Source organism: Varanus komodoensis, unplaced genomic scaffold (genome assembly GCF_004798865.1).
Source record: "Varanus komodoensis strain SLA01 unplaced genomic scaffold, ASM479886v1 scaffold21, whole genome shotgun sequence".
NCBI classification, from domain to species: domain Eukaryota; kingdom Metazoa; phylum Chordata; class Lepidosauria; order Squamata; family Varanidae; genus Varanus; species Varanus komodoensis.
The window spans coordinates 7,909,396-7,928,931 of NW_025335589.1; the positions used below are offsets into that span (position 1 = coordinate 7,909,396).

The 19,536-nt window shown below is 37.3% G+C and overlaps 1 protein-coding gene across 15 annotated transcripts in view; it reads left to right on the plus strand.

Annotated features, from left to right (window-relative positions):
* DCLK2 (doublecortin like kinase 2) overlaps nt 1-19,536 on the plus strand; it is a 273,637-nt gene that overhangs the window by 42,891 nt on the left and 211,210 nt on the right. For 13 of the 15 annotated variants that reach the window (XM_044430977.1, XM_044430965.1, XM_044430968.1 and 10 more), the window contains exons 5-9: nt 1,286-1,336; nt 5,885-5,979; nt 11,989-12,061; nt 13,872-13,980; nt 18,039-18,096. In XM_044430977.1, coding sequence (XP_044286912.1) covers nt 1,286-1,336; nt 5,885-5,979; nt 11,989-12,061; nt 13,872-13,980; nt 18,039-18,096 — 386 coding nt within the window. The remainder of the gene's footprint in view (nt 1-1,285; nt 1,337-5,884; nt 5,980-11,988; nt 12,062-13,871; nt 13,981-18,038; nt 18,097-19,536) is intronic. The other 2 variants (XM_044430971.1, XM_044430973.1) reach the window with 1 other exon arrangement.

Here is a 19,536-nt window from a genome sequence, read left to right on the forward strand (position 1 = left end):
CCAACTTCATGTTTATCTATCACCATCATTGCAAATTGTGCCATACAGCATATCATGGGAAGGAAACAGTAGGAAAGAAAGAGATCTTTCTCCAGGGAGCTTAAATCTAAAATAGACAGTAAGGTTGGCATTAGAAATAATGAGAGGCTGGGGAACAAGGATGATGAAGGATGACTGAATAATTCAATTGCACTTAAACGTAGCCACTTCCTTTATTTCCCATTTAAGCCTGGGATCCACTACTTCCTAACTAATCTCTTCCATTGGCTCATTTGCTTAGCACAAAGCTCCTTTTCCTCCCCCGCCCCCTTTTTCCTATGCTTGCTTTCCTAGATCCTTGTTTGGCTCAAGTTCTTGTTCACTGGAGTTCATATTAACGTTCTTTCAATTATGCTTTACATTAGATGGGTTTTTTTTAATTCTTCCAGAATCTGTATTTTGAAGTGCTGATGTTTAGTGAAAGAGGTGCCCTCACAGATGCAGAAATGACAGGCAAAACTGTAGTCTCTCAATAGCTGGGTAGCATTTTAATTCGGCAGCATGGGTCTGCACTCTTGGTTAACAGATTTTTTTTTTTAATGATGATGAGGGAGAAGGCAAAATGACTCTCTTGATTAACTGGCTGCAGCTGTTACCAAGGATCTGTACCTTAGATATATTTATTGGTTTTCTTAATTCAGAGTGCTGTGAAATTGCCTTCCAGATGAAAGGTTACAGGATCCTTACTTACAGCACATCACATGCATTCTCTATCTCTGTGCTTTTGATGGCATCTTTCACTTGTGTGATGAAGTGATTCAGAAGCATATGGTGCTTTTGAACATACAAGAGAAACAAATTGGAAATGGGAGTCATATTATACAAGTTGAAATTAGTAGGTTGACTAAGAGTAAGGTCTTCATTCACAAGTTCCAATATAGACACACATGGGGGGGGGGGGTGACCATTCAGCATTCTTGGCAGTGTGGACTTTCACTGATTCCAGACAAATTCGCTGTGAAGAAATTATGTGTAGGATAATCAGTGGCTTTTCTGTGGTCCTAGTGTCATCCCAACTTCAGTATGCCATCTTTATCTTTCCCACCAATTGTCATTTCCATTTACCTCAATCTGCATTTGAATTGCCTGAAAGAAGATTATGCATAGAAATAAGCATAGGTCTACTACAAACTGTGCTGGGATCAAATTGGATTTTTCTTCTTTTTTTATGTTACTTTTCTTTCATTCATGTCTATGAATAACTTCTCTCCTGTCTTCTTCCTTTGTGTCATTTGAATGAACACAGTAAAGAGGAGTGGCCACTACTCCAGTGTTTACTCTTCAGCAAAATCCCCAGGTGAGCCATTGCTATTATGGCTTTGTACCACCGCCTCGTCTTCTGCATTTTTTTTTATCCCTTCCATCTATTTCTGTGTCTGCATTACTTTGCACTGTACATTCTTATGCTTTGCAAAATTAAGACTTGATGAGTTTATCCTGCTTCTGTATTAGACCTTGGAAAATGAGATTTTAAGGAATTATTATAATTAAACAGACATCTGTTGATAGTACAGTAAAGTTAAAATTATTAAGCCATAATTTGTCTGGTAGACAAGCAGCATTAGGAGAATGTTTATATATCTGTGCAATAACCTAAGTCAGCTGAATACCACAACTAAATACAAATTTACTTACTTTAAATTTAGGAATGAGCCTGCATGGCCTTCTTTACTTGGAGCAGGCACTCAAAAAGGAGGACACTGTTGGCAGTTAGTTTTGTGCAATTGTTGCAGTTGAATTGTACTCTTTTTTTAAACAGATAAGTAAATTGCAGAATCATACCATGACTTCTTATTTATACCATAAGAAGGAGTGTACATCATGTAAATCACTCTCTTCTGTATCTTCTTCTGTTTGGTGATGGCTTGCTTACTCTTTCCCATAAGTTTATTTAGAAGATGGCTTGTACATTTTTCAAGGTCACCATGAATTCATGCTTGAATTCGGCTACTTGGAGTTTATCCAGATTTTCCCTTGTGTCAAGCTTAAGTTTACAAATGCTGTCCTTTCTGTTTTGTGGAGTTACGGTGCATGACTGATTGGATCTTGCCCTAACTAAAAAGCTCTATGGCCATAATTGGAGGTTGCACATGGTTCCAGGAATGATATGAAAACAACAATAAAGTTGAGGTGAAACTGCAAACTACATTAATTACATGTATTTATTTATTTATTATTTATTAAAACATTTCTACGCCGCCCCTTGCCAAGGCCTCGGGGCGGCTTACAACATCGAATACAAAATACATTAAAACAATGACAATTAAAATATATACAGTAAAATAAAATGAGCTGCCCTGGCCGAATAAAATTCAATAATATTAACATTTAAAATGCTGCATAAATAAAAAGGTCTTCGCCTGGCGCCGAAAAACAAATAACGACGGCGCCAGGCGGACCTCTCTGGGGTATGTAGTATGTAGTTATGTCCCCCTCTCAATAGCTTACTTAAAAGTAACCATCTACTGTCCTAATTCAGATCAAGGCCAGTTCTCACTGGGTGGGAAGAATTAAACATTCCCCTCAGCTACTTTATTCCTGAAATCTCTCCCCACTCTTCTCTATGGGGATTAAAAGAAGAAAATCCCTCTAATTAAGCCCATATATCTATATCTATATAGACTCATAAGGTGGAGAAGGAATTGCAGGAGGCAGATGCTGAAGAGGGTTGTAAGCTTTAATCCCCTCTTCCTCATGCACTCTGATCCTGATGGGAATTGGAGGCTCTCACACTAAATCTTGAGTAAGAAAGTGAAAGGAACTTATTTACATGCTATGTGATCAAATAATATATAGTTTGATACTTAGAAGCCAAAGCATTAGTTTATTTTAAATTCATATTCAGAGGCTCTGTCCTTTTATATTTATTCTAACGTAAGCACTGGAGGCTCAACCTAAAGCTCAACTCACCACCACCACCACCTCTCATGCCAGGTCCTCAATCCCACCCCTGCTTCACTCAGAATTTAAAAATGGGCAAAATACAGCTAATAGGAATGTAGAGAAATGTCTCTTTTGGCGCTTAGCATTTATTGAAAAAAGGAATACTAATTCTCTTTAGAACATTTTAAAACCTGATGCTTAAAGCTTTGGAGAAAGATACGTGCATCTCTGCAGTCATATTAGCAATTGGGTTCCTAAATGATGAGGAATGATAAGTAGAATTCTCTTTTTCTTCAAGGCCTAAGTTGGGAATACTTGGTTTCCAGACAGGTTCATCACTGCAGGCATTCACACAGCAAAACAATGGCACTTGTTAAATGAATGTTCTGTTACCCGTTATAGATATTCTTTACACAGCTGAAAAAGTGGAGGTGGTAACTAATGTTTCCATGGAAACCCAATGTCTAGCTAGCAGACTCATTTTTTTTTTCTTAAAGGAACCACACTTAACTGAACTGGGGCTAAAAACAATCTTACTCTTTGAAACACATCCTTTTTCTTCCTGGACAAACATGGAACTAGAATTAGGAAAATATGTTCAGATAGGCTGGTAGATGGCATGTATTAGTCTTGTAGAGCTCTATTCAGATTCAACAGAGCTGGGGGAAAATTTTACTGTTTTCATATGTGAAGTAGCCCTTCAAAATGCAAATGTCACAACTATTCATATTTTAAATAGCTAGCTGATTCTTGTCAAAGCCTTTAACACAGAAGAATTACAGAGAAGCATTTTAAAGCATTTGTTTTTTACTAGTAGAGAAATAATCATAAGAGATGGACTGTACAGGACTATTTTCATTTATTCATGAAAAAGAGTCAAGCTTTGTGCTTGGAAGTTTTAATTTACACCATTTAATATGCTATTTTAGGGCAGTTATGAACTTTCGGGCACCCATTGACTTGGTATCTTGTAATGTTCATTAACATTTTAACTTCTGAGTTGTGTTAGAACTGGTATAGGAACAGAACATGCTATGTGGGCAAGAGAGAGATTAAAGTTTTAAACAACTTTGTTGGAAGAGATTTGATGAGGTAGAAATGTGTTTCTGCCTAAAAGAAGGAGAGTAGACCTATGCTGAACTTGGGTCCTCATGCTAAGAGTGGTGTATGGATTAGTGAACTGAAGAGTTAATGAAAGCTACAGAGAAAAATCTTAGAATCTAAGAACAAGATCCTGTTTGGCAGGCAAAAAGTAAAAAACAGAGGTGCAAAATGGAAAGGCCAAATGGGGGACTGATTAAAAAAATGAGGCTGTGCATAGAGCAGGAGTAGGCAACTATGAGTTAGATTCACCCATTTGATTAAGAATAGGGTCCTTGCAAGGCTTTTCGATACAATCCTGAAGGGAATGCTCTGGTTTTTCCCAAAAAATATTTCAAAAAGAAGGCTTGAATCTAGGAGGGTTCCTTCACCAACATCAACCCCCTCCTCTGCCAGTTTACCATCTCCCCTTACCCTCCTTATCCAGCTGTAGTTGGTGGGAATAGAGAAGGAGGAGAAGAAAAAGCAGCTGCAAGTTCTGGCTACTTTCCCTCTGCAAGTCTCTTCAGTAAAAGCTTCTGCGTATGTCTGGAGACTTCATTGCAGACAAACAGTCTGGAAAGTATAGTGCTATTTAAATAAAAAATTCACAGTAAATGAATCTGGAGAGATGAAATATCGGCTCTTTCCAGAGTTCATGGCAGCAGTGCAGGAGCAACTTACAACTGGTGGCATTAGCTTCAGCTGCTGTTTTCTCTCCTGCTCATAGCCCCACTTGTTAAGGAAAACTGCAGTTGAGAAGGCTGTTGCTGAATCATAACAAACTGAGAAGGTTCAGGCTGCACTTACAATGATTATAATGAATGATAGCATGGAGATTTTCAAGCTGCAGGAGTTCATTTCTGAATTCATCATTTCCAAAATTCTTTTCTATCTCTACTCATAAATAGGAGCCTGAGGAAATATAGGTTTGCAGTACTATCATGTTTTAAAGAAAGAAGGGACAAGGAGAATGTTAACATAAGGCCAGGGTCAGGAGAGGGTATAAGATGTTAGCAGTAGAGTAGTAGGCAGTCAAGAGAGCTTTAAAGTTAAGGATTAAAATACCAGGAAGGCAGAGGCTAGCCATACTCTTACATTTGAAAATTGTATAGAACTCTACCAGGTTGAGCAATGCTAGGATTCAATCAGGGCCAAGAGCCAATAAAATGCATTTGGATTCCTGTCAATTCTTTAGCAGCAGATGGTGAGCTTTTATCAGAAAAGGAGAAGCCAAAATAAAACAGAGAAAAAAAGAGGACACTTTAGAAGCTGGAGCACTGAGAGTTTTGGACTCAAGGTAGGGCTGCCAGGTCCACATGGGAAAATCGACATGGTGTAGCTTCTTTGTCACAGCATTACAATGGCAAAATCTATATCTGGTGACCTTCCTGCATGCTACTCACAAATCATAGGGTCCCTGTCAGAGAGGCACTTAAAAATCCAAAAGTGACAGAAAAGGTCAAGATGCAGGGCTCCAGGAAGAAGACTTTCTAACTGGAATTGTCAGAGCTGTTTGGCTCCTACAGGCAGAACTACTTGGGATGAAGCAATAAAATAAGTTTGCTTCTATGAAAGAGAAGCTCTCAGACTACCATTGAAATCAAGCTGCTTCTTAAAAGAGGGCTGGGAGAAATGTCCAGAGGAATATGGGGGGGGGGGGGGGGCAGGGGGGGTGGGTTTTGATAAGCCTTGGGCCAGAATACTTTGTCAGTCTTCTTGTCTATAATTATTATTATGTGTCATGAGAGGTTATGCTATATAGAAGAGTGGAGTTTTAAATGAAAGGATTCTATCACATTTTAACGGGAATTAAAACTTTTGTTTTATCTGCAATAATACAAATACAATTTCTTTTCTTTTGCTTGAATATTTCCATTAGTCAATGGAGCCTCAAGCAGCCAGCTTTCTACACCTAAATCAGCAAAATCTTCTAGCTCCTCACCAACAAGCCCAGGAAGCTTTCGAGGACTCAAGGTATGTTTTAGGTAGATTTGGCCTATTTTAGACCCTACAAAACCTGCTTTAAAACATCACTGATGTTTTAAAAGTTCATTGCAAAGTACAGTGCATTAACATTATTATAGGTGGCTTAAATGTTTTTAAGTTGTTACCCATATTGCAATGGATAAGATAAGCTGGTATTTATTTTAGTAATTAGAGAAATGTTGCTAATCCATTCAATAAACACTATCATTGTTTTTTGTTATGATTAGTTATACATTCTGTGAAGTGACTATTTCTTACCTTTCAGTGCAAATGTACACTTAGCAGCTTACAGCTTGTAAAAACAAAAGCATACAAAACATTTATAATCTAATAAATCCAGCAGATAACAAAACTGAAGTGGTGAAAGCAGAAGCTTTAGCATCCTGACTAGAATTATATATATAATTTTACAAATAATATTTGAATGCTCACGTTTACTGCATGTCTTAAAAGCAATCCATTAAGGAAAAAATAGTCAAAACTTGAAATGTGTCAAGATGATTAAAAAATCCTTTATTTTATTGTTGTGGTCTGCAGCTGTTTGTGTGTAAATGCCAGCTGTGCTTCCTCCAGTTGGGATCCGAGCAATCTGAACTGATACACCTGAATTAGAGCACAACTTATGGTCATACTTGTATCTGTATTCACAACCCACATAGAAAGTTCTCTAGAAGGAGTTCATGCAGTTCAGAAATTAACCTCCCAAACACAGCTCTTCTGGCATACATACACTGAACTGCCAGATACTTTGTAGAGGCTAGAATGTCGTTGTGCTTGTGTTGATTTGTTTAGAAAAAGCAGAATGGTCCTCTGTATCTTCTTTGGCTTTTTCCCTCTGTCCTTGCGGAAGAGTCCCACAGAATCATTTGTTTAGGAGTGCTAGCTTTTATTTATTCTATATTCAGCATGGGCTCTAAGTGGTTAATAATAAAAGAAGTAATCAGACTTAAGGTGCAGAATATTTCAAATCAGATTATAGCAATAAAACTAGTGCTGGCCAGACACTGGTTTAAATAAAAATGTCTGCAGCATGCACTACAAAGAAAGTAATGCTGGTTCCTACCTGGCATCCACAGGCAGGGAGTTCTGCAGGAAGAGAACCACCAGAACTTGGAAGACTGTGTGCTGAGTGGATGCCAAATGGACTGCAGGCCCATGGGGAACCACCAGGAGCTCTTCCTCTGATAACCTTCGTAACTAGGCAGGCTGGTAGAGAGAAGGTGTTCTCTCGCATGCCCTGAAACGTAGAGCTGGCCCAGTAGCAGAGGGATAGTGAACATCCCTTCAAGAGGAGCTGGCTAGGGGCAGGGAGCCGCACTGCACCGGCTGCTCTTCTCAGTGGTGCCTTGGAGGCTGGGCCCGTTTGCGAACCATTTGGGCTACCCTGTTGTATGTAGGCACAACCCACACGAGATTGTGTGGCTTTGCTTCTTTAACTGTATGGATGGTTAACTGGGCCTTGTCTTGGGAATTGTAACTGTATCTTATTCTTATTGATATTATTCATTGTATGATGTATTATATTGCATTATGTATTGTCCATTAGGTATTGTATTATTAAGGTTTGTTTTGATTTTGTATCACTTACAGATACATATTGTATCGCCTGATTGTATTGTTCTAATATATTACTGTATTTTTATGGTGTACGTATTGTTTTGTACTATTGTAAGCCTCCCAGAGAGCCGTATGGGCTATGGGGCAGCATACAAATGTAAATGAAATGAAATCCCTCAGAAAAGGGGGAGCTTCTGGCAACAGCTGAGTTACTGCATTCTGCACTAGCTGCAATTCCTGGACCAAGGCAGACCCACACAAAGCAGACCCCTTGATGTCAACCTGCCACTGCTGAGCAGAACCCAGTACTGATGCTGAGCTTCTCCAACGTTGAGCCACCACTGCTGATATCAATCACCAGCCCAGTGTTGGGCCACCTTGATTTTGATGATGGTACCCCTGATCACTGTGGCAGCCATGCCACCACCAACTGCTGCTGCTGGCCCAGTGTCAATTCCGACCGCTGGTACCATGATTCTCAACATTGTGACCCTGATGTTGACTGCCACCACTTTCAAAGCTGCCCTCACCCAGCCACCCAAGAACCTGGCCTGTGCCCATCGACATCTTGCCACTCCCAGTGTCCCTGGAGCCCTGGTTGCATCCCAAGTGTGGGGTCATCGGATGCTTGGCGAGAGACCATGTGGTGGAGTTGCAGCACACTGCCCGTATCCGTGAATGCACAGATGACCACTCAAAAAATGACTGATACAGATAAGAAGCCTGCCTTTGCTAATGCCATACCATATGGCCAGGCTATTCCTCCCAGGAGAAGTCATAACTGGTGTATCTGCTGGAGTGGTTGCACTGCAGCCTTCTTAAGGGCAGCAAGGATCACCCCTTCACATAAGATGCATTTACGACTCTCTACACCCCACAAGTTATTCTCTTACCCCCAGATAGTTGTTACTAGTCAGGAAGAGCAAAGGTCAAGAGGCAACAAAGGCAACCATCATTGGTTGCATTGTTACAAATACCTTATCCATAAAATTTGGCTGCAGAAACTGAAATTCATCTAGAAAATCAGATAGGTGATGTTGCCAAAACACCCAGCTGAAGCTACATCAACACATTATAAAGTTTGACTCAAAGACAAGCAATTTTATCTTCAGAGCAAATGCAAAAATGTAATAGTGTATCTTTGAGAGATCCAAGGATTCACTTATCGAAGAGACTATTAAGCCCAAAACCACCCAAAAGAGTTTCACTGGGTAGATGCTGCTGCAAATAAGCCATCTGCATTGCCATGCATTAGGCTGTGCTCAGTCATATTCCAGTTTCATTGCCTGCAGCTCCCCAGTATGTCAGATGAGGTAGGTATAATCAAGGTAAATGCCACAGCATGACCAGCACCTCAATAAATCTGCATGATTTTGTTTTCTAAACCATGCTGATGATGATTGCCAGAAGATCCTAATATGATACTGTTTTAAAGGATTGGCTTGTACACAAATGAGATGTATACCATGATGTAGTATTTCAGGTTACTATTGTTCACCAGGAAAATGCCGCATTTCCACACTGTATCCTCTCAACCCTCAATGCACACTGCACTGGGAAGCCTACTGAGAAAGACAAGGGGATAACTGGCAATAGTTTGTGGGGCTTCATTTTTGCTATTCAGCACAAAAGCTGAATTGCTGATTCATTCAGAAACTTGGCAGTCAAGCCAAAATAATTAAATCCGCAACAATATTGGACATTGTTCCTTTGACTACTCTGAAAACAGAAGGCAGGCAATTAGAAACTCTAGTTTGTTTGGAAAGGATTCTGACTTATCCATATCAAGTTTTGAACAGTTATGGAATGGGTAGTAATTTTGTATATTCAGCAATTACATTTTCTTCTAGCGGAAATCATCACCTAATTAACATGTAAAGACTAATTGTGTAATTGGATGATTTAAATGCACTAGTAGAAAACAAAAGTTTGCTCTTTAAAAACTATTCTTTTGCCTTATGTTATAAGCAGATGTCTGGGTCACCTGTATTAAAGCTAAAGTTACATAAATCACAGTTTATGTATTGGTTGAAGCTCTAAATATTGGCTAAAAGTTGACTTCCTAAGAAAATGTATATGAGAACAGTCATCTATTAATGGGTTGCTTAAGCGGTGTGAGGCCTTGCTTGAAGATTATGATTTGTTGATTTGTCTCTAAATTTGTTGAAAATATAGTGGAGTCTGAAGCTGTAGTGGGTGGACCACCTATCTATCTGCCAGAAAGTTAAGGAGTTTGCTTTTCCTGACCTTAGTTGGCAGTATGGGATGATAATGGAAAAATGCCCATATGCCACACCATGGGTGTTGATGGTGAACATGCCAAATCCTGATCATCTTTATATATGTAGCCAGGAGATAGCTGAATATGTGATTCATTTTATCCTGTACTATTCCATTTCATGCCCAAAAAGACATTAGATTTAAGTTCTATAGCTGAAGACAGGATCTTGGGTCTGGGAGTCAATGCCAGTCCTCAGGTGGTGCCTCCAAGGTTTTTAGGTGGCCGCATCCCTTTCTTCTGACCACTGATCATTTGGTGATTTTCTTCAGTTTTTACCCATTGAGAAAGGGGGAAGCAAGCCTTTCCTAAGGCTTAGATAGGGCCCAATCCTGTGCATGGTTATATGGAAAAAAGTCCTGAAATTCCCAGCCTGCCTCAGCCAACTGTGTTGTGTGGAATATACTAAGAATTCTAGGACTTTTCTCCATCTAAACATGAAGTCCTTACTGGCAGTAAGAGCTTTAACTCTTGCTCCTGCCCCTTTTGTCTTCCACACTGGAATTCAGTACCCAGAACGGAATTTGTCTATCAGAGTGGAAGAGGTTCAGCACCCCTGTTAAATAGTAACTATATAGAATTAATGAGCATCTGAAAGTTGTATTTTATGCTCTTACCTAGGTAAAAATGTTGAGTTGGATTTAATTAGATGCAGCTTGCTTGGCTGAAGCAAATTTTCACACTGGCGGTGGTCATGGGAGGCTTCAACCAGCCCAGCTCCAGGGAGCAATGCTAGTCCATTCTGACACAGTTAGATAAAACTATATACATTTGTTTTAGATTCTAAAATTTTGGATTTGTACATAATTCTTCTTTATGGCTTATCTGAACCTGTAGCAGATATTTAGTTTTATTTGCTTTTGTCTGTAAACCTATATCCATTTCTTTAAAAAATCTTCCTAACCATGAAGTTCATTTCCAGGAGACTTGTTTTGGGCTTTTTAAATAAATAGAGCTGAATGGAAGATTGTTTAATAATTGCAATAGCCAATATAATCAAATCCTATCTCAGCTGCCATATTTCTGGGTCTGATTCAAAAATACCATCTAAAAACTGCTGTATTATTTTGGTAAAAGAGCAATCAGCATCAGTGTCACAAATATACAGTTGTTTTTGCAGCCATTTTTTCATATTTGTCTGGCAGGCAGTGTTATTATTTTATTTTTGTACTTGCTTATGCTTAACTGGCAGGCAACCTAGTTATAGTTGCATTTTGCTGTCTTTATTATTATATGGTTGCTGTTAAATGATTTTGGTACATGTTAGTCCAGGGATACCTTAAGAAAACCTCATTTGCAATTTAATAATTCTGTTATTACTGATGAAATACTTCGCTACATAACCAGATGATTTCAAAGATAGAAAAAAAACCATTTTATTTATTTATTTAAAACATTTATATGCTGTCCTTTATGACAACGTCTTAGGACGACTTACAACATTAAAATCAAATAACAATCAAAACAGTCTATAAACAATAACAATAAATAGGAATGATGGATAATTAGTAAAATACTGAGAGATAAAATTAGATAATTGGTCTTACTGCCTTGAGTGCCATTTTTCTTGATAGAAAGTAGGATACAAATTAAATAAATAAAATTTTCTTTAGATGTGACAATCAAACTAAAGCAAGTTTATATTTGTTCATTACCTCTAATATGCATAGGAGGTATTTGGATTCATTTACTTCTGGAACAATGCTTACCTTTCATTGCTATGTAAGCCCTACCTTCTCATAAAAAGTAACTATGTAAAAATCAAAAGTGAGATGGAATAAATTACTCTTCAGATGCTTTGAAAGAAAAGCATATCAAGTTACACAACTAGAACAAGGAAAATACTGTTGGTGTTGTCTAGGAAAAGGAAGTGCAGCTTACATATCCTGATCTCTCTCATATATGTTGATCAGGATAGGATGGTGAATATATTGGGCTTTAAAGCTATCTACATGTATTAGCAGATAATTAGAGAGAGTATAAATGTATGTAGCTTGCACATGTATTAACTAAGGAAAATCATGTTTGGCTTTTGGCAGATGGTTGTGTAAAATATTAATCTGCCTTAAAGTACAGAAGGCTGTTAAATCCATTTTGTTTGTTTCACAGTGTGATTGCCCAAGACTATGTTCTGTAGAATTAACTGTTGTGTCTTCTCATAGATTCCACCACACTGTGGTTCATCTTCCAACGTGAATGGTGTGCCTGAGCTATCTCCTTGCCTGAGTCCTGAAGGTAAGAATTTAACAAAGTATGTTAACGATACTTGCACGTTTTTTTCCCCAAAGTCTCTCTGCAGTCTAGAAATGCTAAGTGCTGTTGTCTAAGCTTAATTAACCTGATGAACGATTGTACGTCTTGTTTCAGAAGCAGTGGCACTAGCAGTAACTTGTGCTACTGCAGTTACAAAAATATGCAACTTCTTTTAAACTCCTTTTAACAAGCATTTGAAGGTATTCTGATTTCTATTCATTTTATTTATTTATTCCTTTTATGAGTTGTCCTAGAGCTGAGTGATCTACATAATAGAAACAGATACACTAAACCCGATCAAAAACCACTGTAGATAATTTAAAAGAATGTAAAAACAGCTACTCTAATTTTAAAATAATTTTGAAAGGAAAATGGATATCTAACCTGTTATTACATTTTCTGTATTTGTATTTCTGTACATAATAGGCATACAAGATATTATCCTCAATTTACATAAAATCAAGTCTATAATATTTCATCTGAGGTAATAAAGCTTTGTGATGAGACCCTGGGTAACACATAATACAGTTGTCACAAGTTGATACTCTACCGTACTTCCACAATTAGGCATATGGATAAGGATATAAACATACTCGGCTATCAGTGCTGAATGAATGACAAGATAAATGTTCATCTCCTTATAACAAAAGTAGTCATGAATTGCTATTTCCCACTTATATTATGTTAATGCAGATTCCTAGAAGCATAATGCAGTATTTCATGTATAAGGTAAGGTTGTTAGTTAATATTTAATGCTGCATGGTTTGACCTGAGTTCCATAACTATTAAATGCTATGAAAATTCCAGCTTTTTTGAGAATGTACAGTCAAATGCAGCATGTCCTCGGTTTCTTTTCCATGGCTTAGACATCCCAGATCGCTACCTAATGTACTGTTAAGTGGTTCATATTATTTTGCTGATTTTGTTCTACAAATATAAATATTCTAGCGTGCGCCTAACCATGCGTATGTGTTGAAAGCAAACAGTGGCATAAAGTCTTAGGGTAACTTATCAAGAATCTACTTCACCTAATGGAAAAGAATTTGTTATTTTGTTGTCAAGCATCTACTTTACCTAATGGAAGTTCTTGTCCTGGTCTTTTATATTGTCAAAGTCTGATTGGTCTCAGAGTGATAATGATTAGTCTTCCAAAATTACAATTATAAAATAGATTCTTTAATAAGCAAAATTAATGCAGTAAAAGATCAAATTTACTTTTCATGAGGTTCAAAATTAAAGCAATTACCTGAAAAACAAACTAAATGAAAGCAGTAACCAATTAAAATGCAGAAATTCATAATATTTTTAAAATAATAATACAAAACCAATAGTTGGTACAATTGCCAAAGCATTGTTCTCTGTTCTGCATGTCCAGCTGCTGTTTGCTCAAGGTTATCCATAGGTACTGAAGCAAATGTGCAAAACATGGTGAATAAACCTTTAGCAGTTGTGCCAATTGTACTATATTTGAATTATAGAGTGATTTAGGCACTGATTTCTCTATTTTCATTTATTAGCTCAATGTATATTTCCTCTAGCCAGAAGCTCTGTTGCCCCTTGGAGTAAGAAAACTATGCTTAGATGTTTGCCCTCTATAACAAGCAAGGTTATACAACTCAGATTCAGTTTCACTGGTACACGCAAATAAGAAGGGACATGTACTTAAAATAGCTTATTTTTAAGTTCATATGTGTAGCTACAGATATAATCATACAGTAGACTTGATCAGAGAGAGACAATCCAGATTGCTCCCATTTCAATGCCATTTATGTATGCCCTTTCCATCCTGTAGGTGTGAATGGAAACAAATGCTCAGGGACATCAAGTATTCTTGAGAAATACAAAGTGGGAAAGGTGATTGGAGATGGTAATTTTGCTGTGGTTAAGGAGTGCATAGAACGGTAAGCAAAGAGTTTGGCTACTCATTTTTACTTGGTGAAAGCTTTTTAAAAACTGCAGTGTGTGTGCATATGAAGAGATTTTAATGATTAGAAGCACAACCAGGTTTCTTTGGTAAAACTTTTTATTGTTCATTGTAAAATTGATGAATGTGCAAAGCAAGCCTAATTTCTTGAATAATAATTCTATCAGAAATACTTCCTAGAAAACTGCCAAAATGTGCTGTTTGCAAGGGTTAACATAATAATTATACCAGGTAAATACAATTCTCTGATGGATAAATCTGCCAGTTTCTTTCTCCCAAATTCATTAAAACAAAGAAGTCTCAAGTTCTTTCTATTATATATATAGTGACATTTACATATCTGAATAAATTCATATTTCAAACATGGAAACTAGGTAAAGTTTTCAGCAATAACTAAATTGTTCATAATTTCTATCAGCACAAGTATATAGTATTTGTTCCATTTTTGTGCATCTCCATGCTGTGCTTATCCTCTTTTCCTCAACCACTTCACTGGCATGGGAGGAAAAGTATTTCAGCAAAATCTTCAGGAAAAGACAATAGTAGCACAGAGCAAATCTGATTGTATATTCAGTGCATTTATGACATGCATCATCTCCATCTTTTGTAATGGAAGCTTTGCATTAGTTAATTGATAAACTTTCCATTGCTAGTTAATCAGAAAGTAGCTCCAGCCTGCATACCTGTGCTGAATGAATAAACATTTGAAGAAGTTCCCTGAAGTACCTCCCTTCAAGTTAAGTTTACCTCCCTTGTGAATTTTCTGGTGGTGCTTCACACATCTGCATTTGAGCATAAAGTACTAAATCAGGATGCTAAAAGAAGAGTGGAACAAGGGTAACTGCCTGAGGACAATGATTGGCATGAGTACTAGGCATGAATAAAAAAGAATCTAGGATGACTTTAGGCTGGTATAAATAAGCAAAACCTAGCATAAATATTGCTTTCAATATTGAATTAAATGAGAATTCTGGAGAGGACAGAACAGGAAGAGTAAATTCAGTGAAAAAGGAACTCTTACGAAAGCATGCAGTCATCTCAAGACCATGTTTTTAGCGGGCATCTATATGAAAATCCAGTCTTGGCTCCTAGGATATTAACAAAAGGAACTTGTGAAAGGAAGCTGCCTGCCTCTTCTGCCTTGATAGAGCCACCAGAAGCACCTTCAGGAGGAGCTCCTGAATAATGTGGGTTGGGGGCTCAAGGGTCTCCTGAAGGAAGGATTCAGGTTAACCTATTTTAGCATCCAGGCCATTATTTTTAAGATACGTTGCAGCTAAATGCTGAGATGAAAATAAGGTGTGTCTGAAAACTGGAACACAATCAATCTGAACAGTTGATGGAGGGATGGAGATAGCAAGTGGCCTAAGAATAGAGATATGGAGGGACATGAGGCAGGGCCATCTGTGAGAGGACTAGGGAAGGGAAAGAGAAGTAGCAGAAACTAGGACTTCAGAAGTTCAAATGGAGGAGGAAACAATAGCAAAAGGAAAGAAATACGACCCAGATCGTCTGGGAACGAGGTGAATAAACCTGGGCTGGCATTGCAGTCCATCTTTATGGCATCTTGCTAATATAAAGCCATTATTTGTGGCTCTAGTGGGAATTCTCAGGATATTAGTTTATGTTCATCTTAAGGATTTTTGTTAGCTTCTTTCCATTGTTAGAAATAATACTGGTAGCTAGCAAAACTAGATCTCTTAGGACTACTACTAACAAAATGAGTCAACTATTTCTAAAACCCTTTCACTTATTGCAATTTGCTCCTAAGCAAACCTTGCTCTATTTTACAAGCATACTTTAGAAAGAAAATGCCTCTGGAGCTTTAAGATATTCCTCTGTTCTCTGCAAATACAAACACCCTCCAGGCATAAAGATAAATCTAAGTAATATGCAGCTTGAAAACTTAACATGCTAATGGAAACATAAGCTATCTCTGCCAGACTCTGGTAGAGGTAATAATTAGAAACTTAGTACAAAGGCAAGTACCAACATAAAACCCAGAAATTTCCTAAGTGAAGGGTCTGAGTCTTGTTCAGGTGCTACACAATGCCCAAAAAATGTATACACACAACATAGCACAATTTGTATTGGTGCATGCTTGAATCAAACAACCTCTTGCAAGAAAGAAAGGGAGAGGAAGAATTGAGAGATAAAATGCAATCTTCATTTAATGTCTACCCATCCAATGTGGGGTGTTGCACATTTGTGTACAGTTTATGTGTATTCTGCTGTATATGACTTTCCCATCATCCTGCAAGGAGTACTGAGGTACATGTGTTGACACTGACAATAGAAAGAATAGAGCATGGTTGTGCTTTCCATTGGCTTACATCAGAAAAGAGAACTGTCATCTAACAGTATGCATGTGGTAGTGCAAAGCATGTGATATCTTGCATGCAAACTCAAGATACAAGTTTGTGCTAATTCTGTGTTTCAGGTAGGCCTCCTAGCTTATGCAAAAATTTGCAGAACAGTTCCAGCACCAGAATATCTTCCATTAGTGCATGTCTGGCTATAACCCACTGCATTTGCTCTCAGAATGCTATTGAGATACTATTTTTTTCTTTTGTTCTCAGCTGGATCCAGTTGTAACTATGACAACCTAGCAGACACAGCTGGTGTGCTTTCACACCAAGCATACTCAGCTACACTGTGTTCCATAATAGCCATCTTTAATGTATACAACTCTGGTATTGCACTTTGTACAACATGATTTCATTAGCAATACTCAAATAAATAAGGTTACTATTTCTGTTGGCACTGTACATGCTAATTGTGAACTATTGACCTCGCTTATTTTTAAAAATGCTATCAAATCACATAGAAAGGAGTAAAGGGTGCATTTTTGCTCTCTGGTACTCATTACATGCTGAGAACCTTGCTGTAACCTTCTGTACATTTGACAAGGAACTACAGCAATACATGGCTTTTCTGTGACCAAATCTCCTCAAAGTTTTTTTCCAAATGTGTGTTCCGTAATTAAAATATTCAAGGATGCACAGGACTATAAGGATTTTTATAGAAGTTGAACAATGAATGTATGTATTAAGCCTTGTGTACTATAGTCTGTGTTTAGTAAAAGTAATAGTAATTGAGTAATTTCCATTTGATTATGTTTACAATTTGGTTTTTTGCTGCTGAGGTTTTTAGTGGATTGTATTATGCATACTGTTTGAGAGGCAAAATAGTCATTTGTGACCCTATATTGGGGATTTTTGTTTTGAAAATACTTTTACAATGTGAATTTAGAAGGCCAAATATTTTTCAAGAATTACTCTTCCATTGAAGTCTTAAATATTCCTGGAATAAAAATACTTTCTCCCTCCTTTTACTCTGCAGTGCCTGAACATGTTGCAACATCCCCTGCCACTGCCACCCCATACCTAGAAGGATATTGCATTTACGATAAGATTCTCATGTGAAATTTAATGCAAATGGGTAGAAGAGACACAAAATATTTGTAATCGAAAAGGAAAATAAATTTTAGAAATACTATAGCATATCTGATATTATACACTTCAGAATCAATCTCTGCACTATCCCTATCCTTTATATTCTGAAATGGAGAAAACTGTATTACTACTACTACCACCACCACCTTTCTATACCATCCATAGCTGAAGCTGTCTGGGCAGTTTGAGTTACCCATCCAGATTTCAGTCAGACCCAACCCTGCTTAGCTTCCAAGATTAATCGGGATCAGGCACTTCAGGCTACACGGAAGCTGTAAACATTGTCATGTGACTGTGGGACTGTCAGTTAAATAGAACTGGGTGAAATAGATGGAACATCTGACAGTAAAATAGAACAGAATGAGCAGCATTAGGTCACACTACAGTAAATGACAGCAGAAACCCTGATTTTGGTAGTCAAGGCAACAGCAGACATGACTTACTGAAAGGAATAAAAGTAGTTCTACCTTCATTATGTCATCTCTTCCTACTGATGAAAGAAATTTTATCCTCACTGTGGATATTCAGACAAGAATGTAAAACAAAAATTTAATATTTTTTTCTCTTTTTATCTTTGTAGTTCAACTGGAAAGGAGTTTGCATTGAAGATTATCGACAAAGGAAAATGTTGTGGAAAGGTATGAAGAGACATAGAATAATAGTATAACAGTGAGGGAACCCTCCACAGTCATCTCTGCTTTCAAATAATGGCATAATTCCAAGTTTTAGATTATCAAAGTTCCTTATCAATATAGCATGGCCTACAACACCTAGTTTCTCTAGGTAACTTATTCAAGCATCAAACTACTGTTAGGAAATATTGTCTGATGAGAGTGTAGCTTCTTAATATATTGTATACATTAAAATCGTAAAGAATTAAATCTATATTTACAAATCTCTGCTTAGAATTTGGCTTCATCTAGATAGCAATTGTATTGCTTGCAAATTTGTTTTGTTAAATTATTGAGTACATGAAAAGAAAATGTATGCCAACTGTTACATTAATTTAACACAGAAAAAAATACTATGCAAACAAACATCTGATAATATAATAGCTTTATTTCATTATAACAATGCACAATTGAGCGAGCTCCCAAACAGCAGTGTCTTTAATTAGTTAATCTGCAAACCCAGTGGGAAATGAATACTGACTGATCAGAGGCATTACAGAATTAAAATTATTTAAAGCATAAACAGTTTATTCTCCTCTCCTCTCTCTTATTTGGATTGCACATACTGCAACAGGTTTTTGCTTGCTAATCAGGGGTTTCCCACTGAAACCCTGCTTCTGAGATTGATGGGGCCCCTGTTCAGGGGTTTGCTTTGTAGGAACTTCAGCTAGTAGAGGGAATTGGTGGAAATTAAAACATACAGACACCTTTGCTCTTGGTGCAGGTATGATGTGCCTCTGCTCTTGATGCAGGTATGATTGTGTCCAAAACTGTAGCTGCAGATTTTTAGTGGGAAATTCTAGAGTTTATGAATTGAGAGTAAACATGATTTTACTACAGGGAGTACAACAATATTAGGAATATTGCTTCAGATGGGTAGGGGTTTAAATGCTGAGTAAAAGAAACAGTAAATATATTTTGCTTCAGTTGTTTCTGTATGAATTTGTTTAGGAAGCAATTTGACATTAGAAAAAAAATCTAAAAGTTCCAGTATTCCACAGCCAGTTCTTCTGGGTAGGAAATCTTGATAGTTGTAGGATTTTTTTCTGTATAAGCATGCAGGACCATGGCCTTAAAAAGTCTTATTTACTTTCCATTATAAAATAATCCCAAAGAGGGAAGCAAGCGATAAAACACAATAAAATAATATAAGCTAAACAAAAACATTATCAGATAGGAAGACTAGTAACAGATATAGAAAATGTGCACAATCCAGTAAAAGATAAGAGAACAAAATAATCAAAAGCCTGGGTAAACAAATAAATCTTGAGCTTGTAAGACTTACCTTGAGTGTGAAGATATGATAATGAGTAATAGAAATAAACGTGTTTCCAGAATTTGCCATCAGACCTAGCCTAAAATAGAATTAAACTGCAATAGACCTTACAGACTGCCAGAAGTTATTTT